This window comes from Martes martes (assembly GCF_963455335.1).
Source record: "Martes martes genome assembly, chromosome: 13".
Classification (NCBI taxonomy): Eukaryota; Metazoa; Chordata; class Mammalia; order Carnivora; family Mustelidae; genus Martes; species Martes martes.
In genome coordinates, this window is record NC_137901.1 from 13,195,123 (window position 1) to 13,213,729 (window position 18,607).

Below are 18,607 nucleotides of genomic sequence, written 5' to 3' on the forward strand. Positions count from 1 at the left end.
TTACGGTGTATCTGCCCATAGGTAACTGACAACCATGAAGAGCTAGTTCGATGGACACACCCTCCCTCAGGAGGCTGACGGACATTGACATCATCAGCCCAAAACCTCTCCGTGGCTTCATATGAAAAAAACGAAGAGCAGCTATTTAGGAAGGGCTGGGTCTCCACGGTTCCCAAGCACACGCAGAAAGGTATGCTGCCTGATATGGAGAACAGGTTTCCTGCCCAGGAGCTGCCCAAGTCACTTCTTCCCCGTGATCAGCACAGTCAGTGTTTTGCCTTCTTTATAATTGTGCTCCAGGTCAGAGAGGGAGCTGGTGACTCAACAAGGTGGGACCAGCCTTCTGAGTGGACTTGAGTGGCTGTGCCGGGCATGCTGTGAGGACTTTGAGATTAGGCTTTTCCTTTAAGATGAGCCGGATGAAATAGACTTGGTCCTGGATGGGCCGGACGAGAGACTTGCTGAGCCTGAATCCGCACATGTCACTTAACAGCCAACTGAACTTCTTAATCTCCAAAATCCGTGATCATGAGCAAGGAGATTTCATTTTCTTCAACAAATCTTGGCTCTTTAAGAACATACTCTGTAGGTGTATGTGGGGAGAAAGGGCACAAGGGTTTACAAAAGTGAGTAAGGTGAAGTCTGTGCCCTTGGTGATTTTACTGTCTAGAAAGGATGGACACTGTGTGAGTGAGGCTAATGATTTTTGAGTCTCTGCAGTACTAAATCCCGCTGTATTAGGGACTTAGTGTGCATTCTCTACGGACAATTCAAGGTCGAAAGTGCTATAAGAATTCAGAAATGTTTTGAAGCTATATTGAGGAACTAACCCTGGAACTAGCACTCGAAGAATAGGTATGATTTTAACCAGGTTCAAGTGGTGAAAGCAATTGTGGGAGCGAGGATGTATTAATCAAAGTCCAAATAGGTGCTGGGCTTCCGGAATGGGACACATGCTGTCTGGCTCAGCACACCATGTTTTCTAAAACCTAACACTGTTGGAACAGCCTCCTACTTGATCTCCCACCTCCTCTCTCTCCCGGGTGCATTCTGCAAACAACTATAGATCCACTTTCATAAAACCAATATTAGATTAAATCCACTTAATCTACTTTGTTCTAAAAGGAAGAAAGAGAGGAGGGAGAAGAAGAAGGGCAGGAGAAAGGGAGGGGATCTTTCAATGAATCTTTACTCCCCACAGAACAAAGTTCAGATTTCTTATCATTCAAAGCTTTGAGCACCTGACAACGCCAATCAGTGCAATTTTTGCTTCCACTCCTGCTACTCCTTCTCCCAGAGCTCCTCCCGCTTCCTACATTCTAGCCATCCCACATGTATCAGATATTCACTCTCCTGTGCGTTTATTCATGCTTTGTCTTCTGCCTGAAATGGCCTAGATTCTGTCAAAATCAGCTTAAGATTTTAAGATCCAGTTTAACGGATGCTTTCCCCAGGAATTCCTAGCCACTCATTCCAAATTAAGTGGTGTCTCCTCTGTGGCCTCATGGTGCAATCTTCCTTCATTCCACCATTTGTCGCTTCTAATATTCGATCTGGAGTCAGGTGACCTGGGATCAAACTCCAACTTTACCACTTAAAAGCTGCATGGATTGGGGAACATCTCAGATTTTGTTTTCCTCATATGAGATAGTTAAGATCTACTTTACAGAATTAGGAAATAATGTATGCGGAAGTACTTTGTAAATCATCATACATGTAACATTTTTATGTTTTTATTTTACATGTAACATTTTTAGATTTACATTTTTAAACATGAAAAAGCTAATAAGTTTCTATCCCACTAGAATGTAAGCTCCCAAAGAGGAGGAATTTAAAAAAAAAAACTTTCATTTTAAAATAAGTTACAAAAGAGTTGCAAAGATATATAGAGAATTCCCACATACTCTTTACCCGACTTTCCCTGCTGTTAACACCTTATCTTGTGTATTTATCAAAACTAAGAAATTTGTATCGGTAAAACACTGTTAGAACTTGGTAGTTGACAATACTTCGTAAGAAGGGAGCAGGACGTGATTTAATTACTTAGGAGACACCAGATGATTGGAAAGAATTAGGGAGTGAGTGGGAAATAAAATGAAGGAATGATTAAATATCTCTCTCACTTTCCTTCGGGAAGCTTAACTGTGAAAGGAAGAAGAAGAGGAGGATTTTGGCCGCAAACAGAACGGCGAGGAAGGTCTTATTTTAGTTCTGTGACGAATGCCTGACACGCGATCTCACATAAAGTGCTTAACCTTTCGAGTCATTAACCTCGCTTAGACAAGGTAGGAAAGATATCTCAAGATATCTTTCACGAGACTTGTGTTCAGGAGCTTTTGCTTCCCCCACTGAAAACGTGAGCTCCTCGAGGGCAGCAGCCATACGTACCTTTTATTAACATGCTCAGGGCCTCACAGAGCCAGACAATCATTCGAAAATGCTTGTTGAATGGAGTGTTAAGTGTTGAGTAATACGCCCCGAAGCCTACCGAGATCTTACTGTTCACCTGACACTATGCTATCGCACGCTACTAGCATTCTTCACAGTCCTGAGGGAGGTACTGTAATTACCCCCATTTGGCGCCGTTAGGGGCCCAAGTCCCCAGCTGCTGGGTCGTGGAAATGGGGTGACTTCTATCACTCAAATATCATAGAGCTACAGAGCACTCTCCGTGACGTGGAGTGAAAGGGGCCAGAACCAATAATTCATCTCAAGTATAAGACACTTGGAAAAAGAAGAAAAGGAAACAACTAGACTCCAGGTGTCCTCTCTGCCCCTGCGTCAGAGCCGCAGTGCGCCTGCGTCCAGCTTGACGTCCACAGGCCAGGGAGAGCCTTCATGGAATGTCACTACCGGCATCGCGAGATTCCGGGGCTGAGGCGAGACCCGGATGGCTGAAGACAGGGTAGAGCGCGTGCTGATGACGAAAGCGGAAGTGCTGTGGCTAGAGGCGGGGCGAGAGCCCGGAGGGGCTTAGGATTGCGGAAGTTTTGTGAGAAGGGTCGGGCGGTTCTTGGAGTGCCTTGTGGTTTTGGAACAAGTTCCAGGAAGGAAGCCGCGGCTCGGGGTCCGAGAGCCACCTGCCTGCGTACGTTTCGGGCAGCACCGGGCGCGACTCGACGTTGCCGCTGTTGGCTTCCTCTGCCCTCGTTCTTCTCCAGAGAACCGCCTCGATCTCCGCCATGACATCCACCTCGCCCAACCTCCAGGTATCACTGTTCTCCCGCCCCCTGGAGAGCCGGAGCCGAGGGGCGGCGCGGGGTTAGGAGTGGGGGCCGGGAAGGAGGGAGGAAGCGGCCGCGCCCCTGGTGCTGGGCGGAGGAGGGCGGCGCCAGCGCCCAGCAGCAGGCGGGAGGGTCCGGCTCTTTCCTCCAGCTTCCGGGGTCTCTCGAGCCCACTGGCTATGTGAGACTCTTCTCTCTGAGCTGGGGTTTTTTCCCTCTTTTGAACCGATCTGAGCAGAGCTTTGGACGAGAGGCACAGACGCTCCAGTCACTGTAAGAGAAGAGAACGTAATGTTTGCAAAGCACTGCTCTGAGGCAGTTGAAGATAGTTCCCCTCCTCTCAAACTGGTGTAGCAAAGCGCTTCTTTTAGAACTACGAGGATAGTCTTAGAATTTGAGGGATCCGTGAATTCATTAGGTGTGCATTCATATGCACTCTACTGTGGTTCCCAAAATGTGTACAAAATCGGGGAGTGGTCTTAAGCTCATTTGTGTTCCACCTTTCCGCCCCTGTTGCAGCGAGTACGGTGTTTTTTACGTAGATCATAGATTCCTAAACTTTTAGACATAATTTTTGGATCTCTATGGAATTCACTTAAGAAGAGAAATTTCTGAAATAGTGCCTCCCATCCCTAGATTGGATCTGAGGTTTCACATTCAGATTTCAGTGTATCTTAGCCTCGAGGGCTCCCAGTCCACTAGGTCAGTTTGGGGGAAAGATCAGCATAAAATACCTGTGTTGAATCTTTGTCCTGGTTTTGCAGTAGTTGATCAGACATTTATTGGTGCCTGGTGCAAGATCCAAGGATAATGGAGGACCTGCTCAAACCAGGGTAATTGATCCTGAAGAAAGACCACTGAAAGTAGATCTATTTAAATAGAGCTCCAAAATTCACCCAAAAAAAAAAAAAAAAAATGTTGGGGGGGGGGGGTAGGGAGAAGCTTTCCTGGGACTTTTACCTTGAACATGTACCTGAAGGATTATGAAAGTAGACATTTTATATATCTCAAAACATAATTGCCACTGTCAGTTGTGACTTATTCCTTATTCCTTAGAATCAAGATTAGGTCCTTTGTTGATTTCTGTGTGTGTCTTTTCTAACAGGCTTGCATTTAATGAGATGTAATAATCTCCACTTACCATTGTTTTCTTGTTTTTGTTTTTGTTTTGTAACCCCATTCAGAAAGGGTCTTTTTTGGTAAATGTTCTTGGAAAAAGTATTGCCTCCTTTGAATATCAAAGGCAATTTCTTTTGAAGTGCTGTCTTCATCTTTGTTGGTTTGTCAGTTAACTCCTTTTATTCCACTAACTTTTCATTTGTCAAGATCTTGCACGTAATTGGGATGTTCTGCAACATAATTTTCAAACATTTACTGATACTTTTTTTCCTTTTGTAATAACTGCACTTTCATTCTATATTCAGTTTGCATCATATTTGAATTGGGGCAGGTGTTCTTCAATGATTCAGAGATTGACACATATTAAAAGCATGTTGCTGGTGTTAAACAGGGAGAGGTGTTGAGTTATAATTTTATTATGGTTGGGTCATAGGTGCACTTTCTCATTCAACCTTTTTAACGTTCTAACCTAGGAAATTTGGATGGAGAATATTCAAATAACAGATAACTTTCCACCGAACAAGGCAAGACTCCCCGTAACCAGATGCTTATAATCTAATGGAGGAAAGCAGATAACAAAAAATCAAAATTATAAAATAATAGAATTAGAGGTGAGTGTGAGAGGGCAGAAAGGAAGAACTTATCTAACTCTTTAAGGATAAATGAGAAATGTTTCACAGAGGAGATGGTGTGAGCTTAGATAATGTGAAAGGTACTGACACTAATTGTCAGCCTGGTATTTGGTGTGATCTTATTTAATCTTCAAAACAGCTCTTCAGTATTACTTCAGTTTCGCAGTATAAGAAACCAAAGTTTATTAAGGTTGTGATTTTAATTAGTATTGAAGTTAGTTTTGAATCCAGCTTTATTTGCTTGTAAGTTTGTGCTTTCACTATGAAGTGACAAGAAAATAGGATGCATTTCAGGTAAAGACAAAGAATATATGCCTAAGTCAAGAAGTACAATAAAGGGGCGCCTGGGTGGCTCAGTGGGTTAAGCCTCTGCCTTCAGCTCAGGTCATGATCTCAGGATCCTGGATTTGAGCCTCACATCAGGCTCTCTGCTCGGCAGGGAGCCTGCTTTCCTCTCTCTCTCTGCCTGCCTCTCTGCCTACTTGGGATCTCCATCTCTCTGTTAAATAAATAAATAAATAAATCTTTAAAAAAAAAAAAAAAGGAAGTACAATAAACCTTGGAGAGGGTTGGAGAAATTGCAAATAATACAGTATGCATAGAGCTCAAGTTTTCTCAGTCCTAAATATGCCATTCATTTTGCTAAGTCTTAAGGAATCATAAAAGTAATAATATATCACCCTTGATTTCCAAAGGCTTATATTCTGATGTGATAAGACATATAGCATGGCTGGTGGGGATACTGTGTGATCTTTGGAAGTATGTACCAGAGGCAGTGGAAATTTAGAGGAAGCATAGGCTAGGCCCCCTAAAGGTGTGGGGGAGGGTTTTGCAGCAGGAAGACCGTGACTATGCTGATGCTTGGAGAAGCCGGAGCCTTACAAGGAGATAGTGGGATAGTATGTTCAGGTGGAGAGCACCGTACTTTGTTTACACTGTAAACAAAGGCCTGAAGTCTGAGTTGTCTGGGTTGTCCCACTAGTTTGGTATGACTGGGACTAAGTGTATAAGGTGGGAGGACAGGCCTAGATAGGCCATGGAAAGGTGTCTGCCACACGGAGATGACTGGTTCTCATCCTGCTATAGGTGGAGAATCAGAAGGAAATATGCTCAGGTTTTTGATTTAGAAAGAAACTACCACCTGTGTACAGGGGACAACTTGATTGGTAGCGGGCCTGGAAACAGGGAGACCACAGTTAGGAAGGCAGAGTTCTGTATGATGGGAGATGGTGAGGGCCAGAGTAGTGTAGTACCTGTTAAAGAAGAAGGATTGATCAGAGACAGATTGAAGAGGAAGAACAGTCAGGCTTGGCTCTGCATTTAAAAAGAGGGACAGGAGGAGTCTGGATTTTCTCCCAGATCCCTGGGTTGATTGGGGAGGAATTGGTTCTGGGATTACAAGAAGAGGAACATATTTGGGGGCAGCTATTGTTGAACTTTTTGAGTTTGAAATGCGTTTGGGGACAACCGAGTGGAAATGTTCAATGAACGGTTGGATATATATCCAACCCTTTAGTTGGCTATCTTGATCTAGAAGAGAGGGAGCCAGGCTGGAAACAAGGGTTTGAGAGTTAATAGTGTACAGATGGTAGCAGAGGTTGTGGGCATTCTGGAGAGTTCATAGAATGAGAGAAAACAAACGGGTAGAAACTCTGGAATAGTGGCATTTAAGCAGAGAGAAAAGGGAGCCTAAAAAAAAATTCATTATATAATCCAGAGTAAAACCAAGAGAGAATGGTGCCATGGAGGCCGAAGCTGGAGGAAGCCACGTCCAGGTGTCTCTTAGGAGGGTTAAATGCTGTGGAGAGAGAGTTGGGTAAGTGTGAGACCTGGTAGTCAGCAGGAAGCATTGCCATGGAGGAATCAAGGATGATGAACTTGGAGTTCTTTTTGGGATTTTGCTATGGAGGTGAAAAGAGGAGTAAGGTGGTAACTAGAGAGAAACCTAGGAACTCAGGAGGGCCAGTGTGTTTTAGTTTATGTTTTGGAGATATGAGTCTGAAATAGGACTTAATATACATGTTTATGCTAAGGAAGCCCCCCCCCCCAAAAAAAAAAGATGGGAAGGAGGTTAGGTTGGGGAGAGCAGTAGAGCGGCATATAATTGATAGGGTGGATCTCAGGAAGGAAGGTGGGGATGGTCTCCAGAGCATAGGGAAAAGACAACATCGACAGAGGAAAATATCCAGTGGAGGGGAATTGTTAGTGATTATAGAGGTAGAATAACCAAAAGGAAGAAGACTTTGAGAAAGGAGTCGGGGATATTTTCATTTGCTCAACAATTTTATTAAGTACCCAGTTTGTGCCAGGCTCTGTTCCAGGCTGTGGGCCTGGCGCCAGCACTGCAGGTGAGGTCCCTGTGCTCATGGAGCTCACCTTTCTATAAGGAGATAGGCGGTGCGTGAGGATCCACAGATAACAATAACCACAGTGATGGGATGGGGATGAGGGGAGAGCTGAAAGCAGGGACGGAGCAAGTGCAGCCTCTGAAATAGATTGGGGGGACCTCTCTGAGGACTTGGCATTTGCTGCGTGACTGAAAAGGAGACTGTCATGCACCCGTGGGGGAAGAACAGGGAAGCACATTCTAGGCAGAGGGATCAACACTGCACGGGCTGCCTGCGTGAAGGCAGACTAATGGGTTTGAGAAGCAACCCACAAGGAACCAGGGCCCGGGTCGTCGAAGGCCTTGTACACCATGACCCGGCAGTGGGAGTCCATCAAAGGGGGCAGCCCTTCTCTGGTTGCAGGAAGGACTTGAGGGTGTTGAGTGTGGAAGCGGGCTCACCACTCAGGCTCGGTGGTAGTTTTGACACATGCGGTAGTGGACTGAGCAAGGATAGTAGTGAAGGAAATGGCCAGGATGAAGAATGATTGCACTGCAGAACCATGCAAGGCACAGTTTCAATTCAGATGAAAAATGCTAACAGAAACAAGGGTGAAGTGGGCTATTCAAGGGAAAAACAGACGCATACTCTCAAATTGTCATCTTTGATTAAAGGTTTAGCATGCGCTGTCTAGTACAGTGGCTGCATGTAGCTATTTACATTTAAATTTAATTTACAATGTAAAACTCCTCAGTCACGCTAGCCACAGGTGCTCAGAAGCCGTCTATAGATAGTGGCTTGCATTTTGGACAGCGCAGGAGTCACGTCCATCGTAGAAAGGCTGGTTTAAAGTCATCAGTACCATATTTGGTGCTAGATGATTAAGTACTGAGTGTAAGAGTTTTCCTTTAATCATCATTGTGGTGCCAGAAAGACGACTATCTGCGAATGAGGGGAGTATATAGCTGCAGAGGGGAGTGGCACAGTAACTGAGAATAGTAGGAGAAAATTGTAGCTTGATTAAGGAAGAGCTTACTTCCTCTGTGTGGTGTAGCCACGGAGTCTTCTGCATCCATTTTTAAATGACCAGGGGCATCAGACCACTGGGTAACGGAGTGTGTGAGTCCCGTGACTCTGCCCTTTATATCCTGCCTGGCTTACCAGGCTTTTGACTGTTCAGCTTCAAGTTTGGGCTGTTTGACCTGTGAGATATGTACTACTGCATCTTCTCAACGCTAAAACACCAGCTCCTGTTTCTGCCCTCCTGCTGCAGCCGACGGAAGGCCTGTTCCTCCCGTGTACATCCATCTGCAGTCCGTAGTAGCTGCCTCAAAATATAATATTCTCGTGTGATTGGTTTGGGATTGTTTGAATGATTTTTTTTTCTTAATTACATGCTTATTTTTGCTGTAGCATCACCATGATCTTTTTTTCTACTGGCTCTTACTCCTGTTGACTATAGTTTTACTACCTGGATGAATCCAGGTGGAATGTTTTAATCAGCCCTGCTTGTTCTTAGATGTATGTATATGTTTTTAAGTATTAAAAATAGATTTTTAGTGAACATTATATTTTGTGATAACCACAGGTTCACGTGCAGTTGTGAGAAGTAATACAGAGAGATCCTGTGTACCCTTCACCCATTGCCTGCAGTGGTAGCATCTCGTGAAACTACAGAACAGTATCATAACCCAGATGTTGATGTTGATACATTCCACTGGTCTTACTCAGATTTTCCAGTTTTACTTGTACTCGTGTATATATATTTTTTAAAGATTTTATTTATTTGAGAGAGCATGTGCGCACAAGTGGGGGAGCAGCAGGAAGAGGGAGAAGCAGACCCCCACCTGAGCAGGGAGCTGGACCTGATGCAGGGCTCTATCCCAGGACCCTGGGATCATGACCTGTGCCGAAGGCAGATGCTTAACTGACTTAGCCACCCAGGCACCCCTGTACTCATGAATTGTGTGTGTGTTCAGATCTGTCACATGGGTCAGTTTCTTCTCCCGGTCGTGATACAGAATAGTTCTCTCCAGGGGCTCCTGGGTGGCTCCATGGATTAAGCAGCTGCCTTCAGCTCAGGTCATGATCGTGGAGTCCCAGGATTGAGTTCTGCATTGGGCTCTCCACTCAGCGGGGAGTCTGCTTCTCCCTCTGACTCTCGCTTCCCTCTCATGCCCTCTCTCTCAGTCTGTCTCTCAAATATTTAAAACAAAAGAAGAAGAAGAATAGTTCTATCCACAGGGATCCTTCCTGTGGCTGTTTTAGAACCATAATCACCACTCTTTCTCTTCCCCTGCCCCGCATTCCTTTTTCCTGACATACTAATATGCCCTCCATCTCTAGTTTTGTCATTCTGAGAAGGTTGTATAAATAGACTCATAGAATATGTAACCTTTTGGAATTGGTTCTTTTCACTTAGCAAAATTCTCTCAAGAGTCATTCATGTCCTGTGGATCAAGGTCGTTCCTTTTCGTTGCTGAGTAGTACTCCATGCTGTGGGTGCATCAGAGTTTAACCGCTCTGTGCTTGAAGGAGGAATGTTCGTGTATAAAGTTTTGTGTGAACACAAGTCTTCATTTCTCTGGGATAAATACCCAAGTGTAGTTGCTGGTTGTATGGTAGCTGCATGTTTACGTGTGTAAACAACAAACCAGTTCCCAGAGTGGCTGTACCATTTTACATCCTACCAGCAACGTGTAAGTCATCGGTTCTCTGTATCCGTACCACCATTTGGTGTTCTTGTCACTATTTTTTTTTTATTTTAGCCATGCTGATGTTTTGAGATGTCTCATAGCGGTTTTAATTTGCCTTTCTCTAGTGGCTAATGATTGTAAATGTCTTTTCGTGTGCTAATTTGCCATCAGTATTACCTCTTTGATGGAAGGTCTGTTCTTGTCTTCAGCTGATTTCCTACTTGGATTCTATTTAAACTGTTGAGTTTTGGGAGTTCTTCCTGTGTTCTAAATATTAGTCTTCCTTTCTAAAATATGTAGTTTGCAAATATTTCCCCCAATCTCTAGCTTTTCTTTTTCATCCTTTTAACAGAATTTTTTTCCAGACCAAAAGTTTTTTGATTTGATAAGGTCCAATTTATCATTTTTCTTCAATTTCTGGTTTTTTTTGAAGTATGATTGACATATGACATTCCTTTCAGGTGTACAGTATGATTCATTATTTGTATGTATTGTGAGATAATCACTATAATAAGTCTGTTAATTAACATCTCTTACCTTTCTTTGTTACAAAAATGGCTTCCTTTTGATGAGAACTTTTAAGACTTACTCCCTTAGTAACTTTTAAGTATGCAATGCGGTATTATTAACGGTAGTCACCATACTATATATTACATCCTTATGACTTACTTATTTTAGAATGAGAAGTTTGTATCATTTGACTCCCTTCACCTATTTCACTTTTCTCCACAACTTAAAACTACAAGTCTGTTCTCTGTTTCTGTGAGCTTGGGGTTTTATGTTTGTGGATTTTTTGTTTAGATTTCACACGTAAGTGAGATCATATGGTATTTATCTTTCTCTGACTTACTTCGTTTACTATAATGCCCTCAAGTCTATTCTTGTTGTCACACTGCCAAGATTTCCCCTTTTTATGGTTGAATAATATTCTTTTGTATATACATATATATTCCATATTTACATTCTGTGAACACATAGGTTCTTTCCATATCTCGGCTATTTTAAATAATGCTGCATTGAACTTTGGAGTGCATATATCTTTTTGGGTTCATGTTTTCATTTTCTCTGGGTAATACTCAGGGGTGAAATTGCTGAATCATATGGTAGTTCTATTTTTAATTTTTTGAGGAACGTCCATAGTGTTTTCTGTAGTGGCTGTACCAATTACAGTCCTGTCAATAGTGAACAAGCATTCCCTTTTCTCCCTGTCCTCACCAACACTTGCTATTTCTTGTTTTATTGATAATAGCCATTCTGACAGGTGTGTGTTGATAGCTCATTATAGTTCTGATTTACATTTCCTGATGATTAGTCATGTTGAATGCTGTTTCATATACCTGTTGGGCATCTGTTACATCTTCAGAAAAATATCTGTTCAGATCTTCTACCCATTTTTTTTAATTGGGTTGCTTGGTTCTTTTGCTGTTGAGTTATATGAGTTCTTTGTATATTTTGGATATTAGCCCTTTAGCAGATACACGATGTGCAAATATTTTCTACCATTCAGTAGGTCACCTTTTCATTTTGTTCATGGTTTCCTTTGCTGTGCAGAAGCTTTTTGGTTTGATGTGGTCCCACCTGTTTATTTTTGCTTTTATTGCCTTTGCTTTCATTTATCAAATCCAAAAAATCACCAAAACCAGAGTCCAAACTGACTTGCCTATATTTTCTTTAGGGAGTTTTATGGTTTCGCGTCTTAAGTTCAAATCTTTAATCCATTCTGAGTTAATTTTCATGGATGGTATAAGACAGTAGTCCACTTTCATTCTTTCGCATATTGCTGTCCAGTTTCCCCAACACCATATCTTTTTAAAGATTTACTTATTTACTTTAGAGAGAGAGAGCACAAGCAGGAGGGGCAGAGGGAGAGAGAGAGATAATCCCAAGCAGACTCTCTGTGGAGCACAGGACACATCTCAGGGCCCAATCCCATGACCCTGAGGTCACAACCCAAGCCAAAAGCAAGAGTCAGACACCCCGACCGACTGCACCAGCCAGTCATCACACCATTTATTGAAGAAACTGTCCTTTTCTTTTTGGATATCCTTGGCTCTTGTTTGGTAAATTAATTGACCACGTGTGTGGGTTTATTTCTGAGCTTTCTGTTCTGTTCCATTGATCTATGTGTCTGTTTTTATGCCAATACCGTATTGTTCTTACTTACATATATATTGTGCTTTTTGGTATGTAGTCTAAGAACCCTTTGCCTAGCCCTCGATGCTAAACATTTTCTGTTTTTTCCCCCAAAGATTTTATAGTCCCACATTTTATATTTAAGTCCATAATCCTTTGTGAGTTAATTTTTTTCCCCAAATTAAATATGCTAGAAGTCCAGGTACAGCATCGCTCAGCTGGGTTCTAGCTCAGAGTTTTACCAGGCTGACATCAAGGTATCTGCAGGGCTGCATTTTTGCTTATTTGTTTGTTTGTTTCTGAAGGCTCTAGGGATGGATGTGTCTGCTTCTAAACACAGTCACGTTGTTGGCAGATTTCAGTTTCATGTGTTTGTCAAACTGAGATTCTTTTTCTTGGTTGTCAGCTGAGGGTGATTCTCCCCTTAAAGAAGTCACCTGCATACTCTGACCCATTGCCACTTTCTTCTTCCATCCTTTGTGGTTCGTTGAATTTTCATCCTGCTTCTTTTCTTTCTGACCTTTCCTTCCGCCTCTTATCTTGTACTTTCAACCAGAGAAAATTCTCTGCTTTTAAAAGCATACTTGATTTTTTAAGACGTTTTTATTTAAATTCCAGTTAGTTAACATACAATGTAATACTAGTTTTGGGTGAAAAGTATAGTGAGTTGATTTTTATACAGAGTAGTTTAGGTCAAGATTCTGTCTCTGGGCACCTGGGTGCCTGAGTCAGGTTAGGGTCTGAGTCTTGATTTCAGCTCAGGTCTTGATCTCAGGGTTGTGAGTTCAAGCCCCATACCAGGCTCCATGCTGGGCATGGAGCCTGCTTTTTTTTTTTTTTTTTTTTTAAAGGATTCTCTTCTGTGTCTGTCTTTTTTTTTTTTTTCCTAATAGATGTCTAATTGCTCCAGCACTGTTTCTTCTACCATTAACTTGCTTTTGCATATTGGTGTGGATCTATTTTAGGAGGTTTTTGGTTTTGGTTTTTGGGGGATTTTTTGATACTGCAAAAGCCCATGTTCATTATAGGCATCTTTATAGGTGTGAAAAAGTAGAAAAAGAAAAAGTTGAGTCTTATCAAAGACAGCCTCTGTTAAATTGTCTTTCCATCCTTTTCCTGTGTTATTTTTGTTTTTGCTGTTTCAAATAGTAGAACTCATGCTACGTACAAAAATTGCATTGTGCCTTTTTAAAAAATTCTTTTATAAACATAATTTCTATATTACTGTGAATGTTTTAAAATACTGTTTTAATGATCCTATAATAACTTATTGTGTGGCATCTTTTGCTGCTTAAAATTCCAGTTTTCAGGTTTTGTTATGTTTTAAAAGACCCCTCTGGTTACTATCTTAGTTCAGTAAACCTTTTAGATAATAACTGGATTAAAAGATTGGATATTTTCAGATTCTTGCTATTTCATTGCCCCATTGCTTCTGAAGGGGTTTTTTACCATTTATATTTTACTGATTGTTACGTATGTTGTCTATAACAGCACTGGAGTTTTGAGAATTTCCCTGAATGATTTTAACATGAATTTTCATATATCCAGTTATTCCTTACTAGCTCTAAGCTTAACTTTTGTTGAATGAAAATTGTGTGAGAATCTTAGTGATTGGTACTGGATGAAGTAGAAATCAGGGGTGTCTGGGTGGTCTTAAGCGGCTGCCTTCGGCTCAGGTCATGATCCCAGGGTGCTGGGATGGAGCCCCACATCGGGCTTCCTGCTCTGTGGGAAGCCTGCTTCTTCCCCTCCCACTCCCCCTGCTTGTGTTCCTCTGTCGCTGCCTCTCTCTCTCTCTCTCTGTCAAATAAATAAATAAAATCTTAAAGAAAAAAAAAAGATTCCTGGGGGAAAAAAAGTAGAAATCAGGTAGCATTTACCCATATAATAAATGTAGTTTACATTTTATAAATCATTACTATTTATAATAACATGCAGTTGAGATTTAGGGAAAACAGATTGGTTTGTTTTAAAGTTGCTTTTATTTAAAAAAAAAAAAAACTTTCAGTATGCTCATTTGCTTCAAAGTTTTGTGATTTTGATGGTATGATTTTGCCTCCCTTCAAACAGAAAGCAATAGATCTTGCTGGCAAAGCAGCCCAGGAAGACAAAGCCGGGAACTATGAGGAAGCGCTTCAACTCTACCAACATGCCGTTCAGTATTTTCTTCATGTAGTTAAATGTAAGGTCATAGTTTGCTTTTTATTTCAAAATGTTAAAGGCAAAGATTATTATATTTTATTTATAAAAATTGAAATACAGTGCCAGAAAATTATAAACTATCCATTTGCAAAAAATTGCCCCTAGCTTGTTAATAATTTTTAAATATTCAGCAAATAAATGTGCAGTTATCATAGTTATTGTTACTTCATATACCTAAACATGTTAAAATACCACAGTCAATGGAAATAGGTTTTTTTATTGGTAATGTACTCCGATTATGTATGAACCTCATATTTTCTAAGTATCTCTGAACATACTCTTAAGTACCTTTAAAAAAAGATACATTGGGAGACATTTTATTCATATATTTTCTAAGTATGTATTGCATGTTTCCTATATGCCCGGTATCGTAGGCACTGGGATACAGCAGTGAGAGGAAAATGGGTAAAAAGACACTTCCTTCCTTGATCTTAAACCTAATGCTGAGCATTTAAAAAGTGCCTTTCTTATAGTTATTTATAAATAACAGTTTTAGCATTTGGATAATTTAGAATTTTCTTTTGAGCTTCTCCATTTCATTTTGAGGTTTTTGTGTCAAATAAAAGTGAAACTGAGAATGAATCATATCATAAGGTATGTGGGTCTAGTCCCATGCACTGCACGGCCTGCTGAAGTCTGCTTTGAAATCGCTCTCACAGAGGTCTTTATGTAGTCAAATTATGATATTAGTGGTACATGTACTATATGGGATTTCTGTCATTTTTTTTTTGCTATAAAATAGTTTGTGTAGATGTTAATGGAAATGGTTAATATTACTTCCGTTTGTCTTGTCATTCATTTTGTATGAGACAAGCAGCTTTCAACTATCGCACAAAATGTAATGGGAAGATTAAAACCCACAGAATATTAAATAATTTCTTCTTATTATTTAGCATTAACTTAAAATATCCTAGTGTCTTGCTCAGATCTCTTTTCTGACTGAGATCCACTGTTGGCCCCGAGCTATGCTGGAGGAAGCAGAGAAGAGTTGATGAGCATTGGTTACGTTGAGCTCGAGAGGCTCTTCCTCCCTCCCACAAACTACATTGTTCTTGTCTCAAAATTGTGTCTAAGTTTAAACCTGTCTGTTTATTAGAATACTAATAGAAAAGTCTCTCTTATTTCCCTCTAATAGATGAAGCGCAGAGCGATAAAGCCAAGCAGAGTATCAGGGCAAAGTGTACAGAATATCTTGATAGAGCAGAAAAACTGAAGGAGTACCTGAAAAAGAAAGAGAAAAATCCACAGAAACCAGTGAAAGAGGGACAGCCGAGTCCAGCTGACGAGAAGGGGTATGTATTTTAGAGTGTTATATTTTATATCTAATTAAAAGAAAAAATTACATTTAATTTGTGAAATCAGTTTCTTTTGTTTAAACGAGGTGTTGGCAAGCCATGACTCATAGGCCAAATCTGACCTGCTGCCTGATTTTGTAAATAGTTTTATGGGAACATAGTCTCTGTCGTCTAAAGAATCAGACTCCAGGGTGGGGTTATCTGGACTGGTTGGGTTTGAAGGCAGGAGGGTCTGGTTCACGTTAGAGGTTGTGATACTCCTAGTTCCTAGGATGCATGGCACAAGGCACTTAGACAACCCTCTGTGGTCACAGGGAATGGAGTGTCTTTTGAAGGCAGTGTTCAGGACCTCTGTGGCTTCTACCAGAGGCCATTTGGAAGGACATAGGAGTGGGAAGAACTACATGTGAGAGTTTGAAATGAATTACAAGCTCAAGGTTTTATATTCTCTGTTTAAGACATGGTCAGGGAACTAGGGAGTTCCTGTGACACCTAAGAATATTTTTATCTTCTGTACCTACAGCATTGACATAGCAAAAATCAGGCCCCAGCTGATCTTACGGATTGTTGAATTTCAACATAGAAACTTTAGGGTTTCTTATATGAAGGTTGAGCCATTCAATGGAAGACTGGGTCTCCAAAATTAAAATGAAACTATTGGGAAAAGTTTCATTAACCTCGAGTGCCTGGACCCCCTGGCTCTTCCTGAGACTCCCTTGCCAGCAAAAATGTCCTCTTCTCTCTGTGAGTTGAGGCTTTCTGGTCTTGCTTGAAGACCCTGTAGTTTCTACTTTTTGAGGTGGCTACCTAGCAGGGGGATACCAGTTCTGTACTGAATTTCAGGACCCACCTTGGCTAAGCAAAAAGGAGCTTATTAAAGAGTATTGACCTTATAGATTCAGGGTGGGGGCAGGGACTCAAGCGTGGGTTCCATGTTGTTAGGAGAAATGCCCACTTCCGCCAGGGTTGTTCCAGTAGGGATCCCACTGCTGCCAGCACCCAGTCAAGGCTTCTGATGCCAGGCAGGGGCCATGGGACCTCTGCCACAGCTCCCTCAGCAGGCCAGGGCTTTCGCTCGAAGGTAGGATCTCTTTGCATGCAGCTGCCACCTCGGTTGCTTGCCTCCACCTTCTTGGTTTGGTCTCATGGGGAGCCCTAGCGCAAGGAAGCCCAGAAAGGGCAACTTTTTAGAAGTACTTAGAAGTATTGTAGAAGAAAGCATGGTAGAACAAGGTTGGAGTGGATGTCAAGTGAACCAGTGGGCAGTCTCTACCTAACCTGTCACCCTGCCATCCTGTGATGAACAAGCCAATCCCGTTTTGGGGAAAAATCTATCAAGCTTTTAAATCTCCCTTTATGCATAATATGTAAAAAATGATGTAGTGCCCTATTTTTTGCTTTATCACCTTTTCATTCAAGGTTGTGTTATAAACAGCTCAGTAAACTGTTTCTACAACATTAGTTTTAAGATTGCAGTGTAGTCTGTCATATGCTACATCCCGTAACTGAACATACCTTATTTCTAATTTTTTCTCTTTTGGGAACGGTGGGGACATGATTATCCTTGTAGTCAAATCTTTGAACTCCTTTTAAATTAATTTTTCAGAATAAATTCTCAGATATGAACTGTCTGGGTTGATAAACTCGTCTTTTGGTCTCAGTTTATTTTCATCGATAGCTTCATCTGTTCTTTGGAACCCCCAGACTAAGGATTATAGACCTTCATACCTTAAATAATTAAGATTCTAGGTTTTTCTGTCCTGGTTATGGCTTCTTGTTCTGATACGTAGTTTGCCCAGTTTGGTGTTTTCATGTTGTTCACAACTCTCCTGTAATTCATCTTAAGTCTTCTGTGGAATGCAGTGTGGGGGCGTTTATGAATGCGTTTATGAATTTGTACATACATAGGTATGTCATGGGAATTTGGAGCTGGTTCCTGACTTCATTCTGGTCTTTTTGCCCCTTTCCTGTTCATGATTCCATATTGATGGATAATATGCCTGCTTAATATACTCTTAAAAGTAACTTTTTAAAAAAGTGTAACTTTTAATGTGAATGTCTTATTTTGTCACTTAAGTCACAAATATTTCAGATTAATTTTTCCTTCATTTTTGCCTTATTTTGATAGCAATGAGTGATCATTTGAATATATTAAATTCTTTTTATTAGGAATGACAGTGATGGGGAAGGAGAATCTGATGATCCTGAAAAAAAGAAACTACAGAATCAACTTCAAGGTTGCTTTAGATTTCATTTTTAAATTTACTATCTTATTTTTTTTTAAAAACCTCATAGTGAATTGTTATTTGAATTGTTTTCTTCCCCCTGTATTCAAATGAGGTTCAAGAACTGGCTTTGGTTCCCAGTGGTCACATGCTGACTTCGTTTGTCCATTTTCATAGGATTTGCTCTATAGGGTCTCTATTAGGTTGGTTTTTCCCATGTAGTAAAAATAGTGTTCGGCTTTATATGTGCCTTAAAAAACCTGTCAGTCGACTTCCTCTTTTTTCATTTTGTCTTATTTGCCCCCTTTTAGAGAAGGTAGCATTTACACTACTAGCACATTATAAAATCTGACAGTTTTAAAATTTCCAAATTGTCAGAGGAACAGAATGAATTGGGGCTCACACTTGGTTTTTATTGCTGTTGCTGTAGCTGATTCACTGATGGCTTACTTCATGTTCGCAGACTTTTCTCATCTGTATTTTATCCTGTTTCAGTGTTGCAATTTACACTTATCTCTTCCAGCTTTCTGTTTTTACCTCCCATGCCTCTAAAACTCTTTCATTCTGTGCTTGTAGGATAGTGGCACGATGAGAGACATGGATTTTGGTTCCATTCTGACCTGGAGTCCCTCTAGGGCCTGCTGCGGAAAAGCTGTCTGATGTTGGGCAGATTCCCGAGCCTCTCAGAATAGAAGACCCCAGCTCTAAAATGGGAATCACTGATGCCTTCTTTTCTGGGCAGTTAGAAAATTAT

General features: G+C 41.1%; 1 protein-coding gene across 1 annotated transcript in view; it reads left to right on the forward strand.

Moving 5' to 3' along the window:
• Positions 1 to 2,925: 2,925 nt before the first annotated feature.
• VPS4B (vacuolar protein sorting 4 homolog B) overlaps positions 2,926 to 18,607 on the forward strand; it is a 31,164-nt gene continuing 15,482 nt past the window's right edge. Inside the window, exons 1-4 of the mRNA XM_080821682.1 lie at positions 2,926 to 3,209; positions 14,202 to 14,313; positions 15,469 to 15,625; positions 17,798 to 17,865. Coding sequence (XP_080677808.1) covers positions 3,183 to 3,209; positions 14,202 to 14,313; positions 15,469 to 15,625; positions 17,798 to 17,865 — 364 coding nt within the window. The 5' untranslated portion in view covers positions 2,926 to 3,182. The remainder of the gene's footprint in view (positions 3,210 to 14,201; positions 14,314 to 15,468; positions 15,626 to 17,797; positions 17,866 to 18,607) is intronic.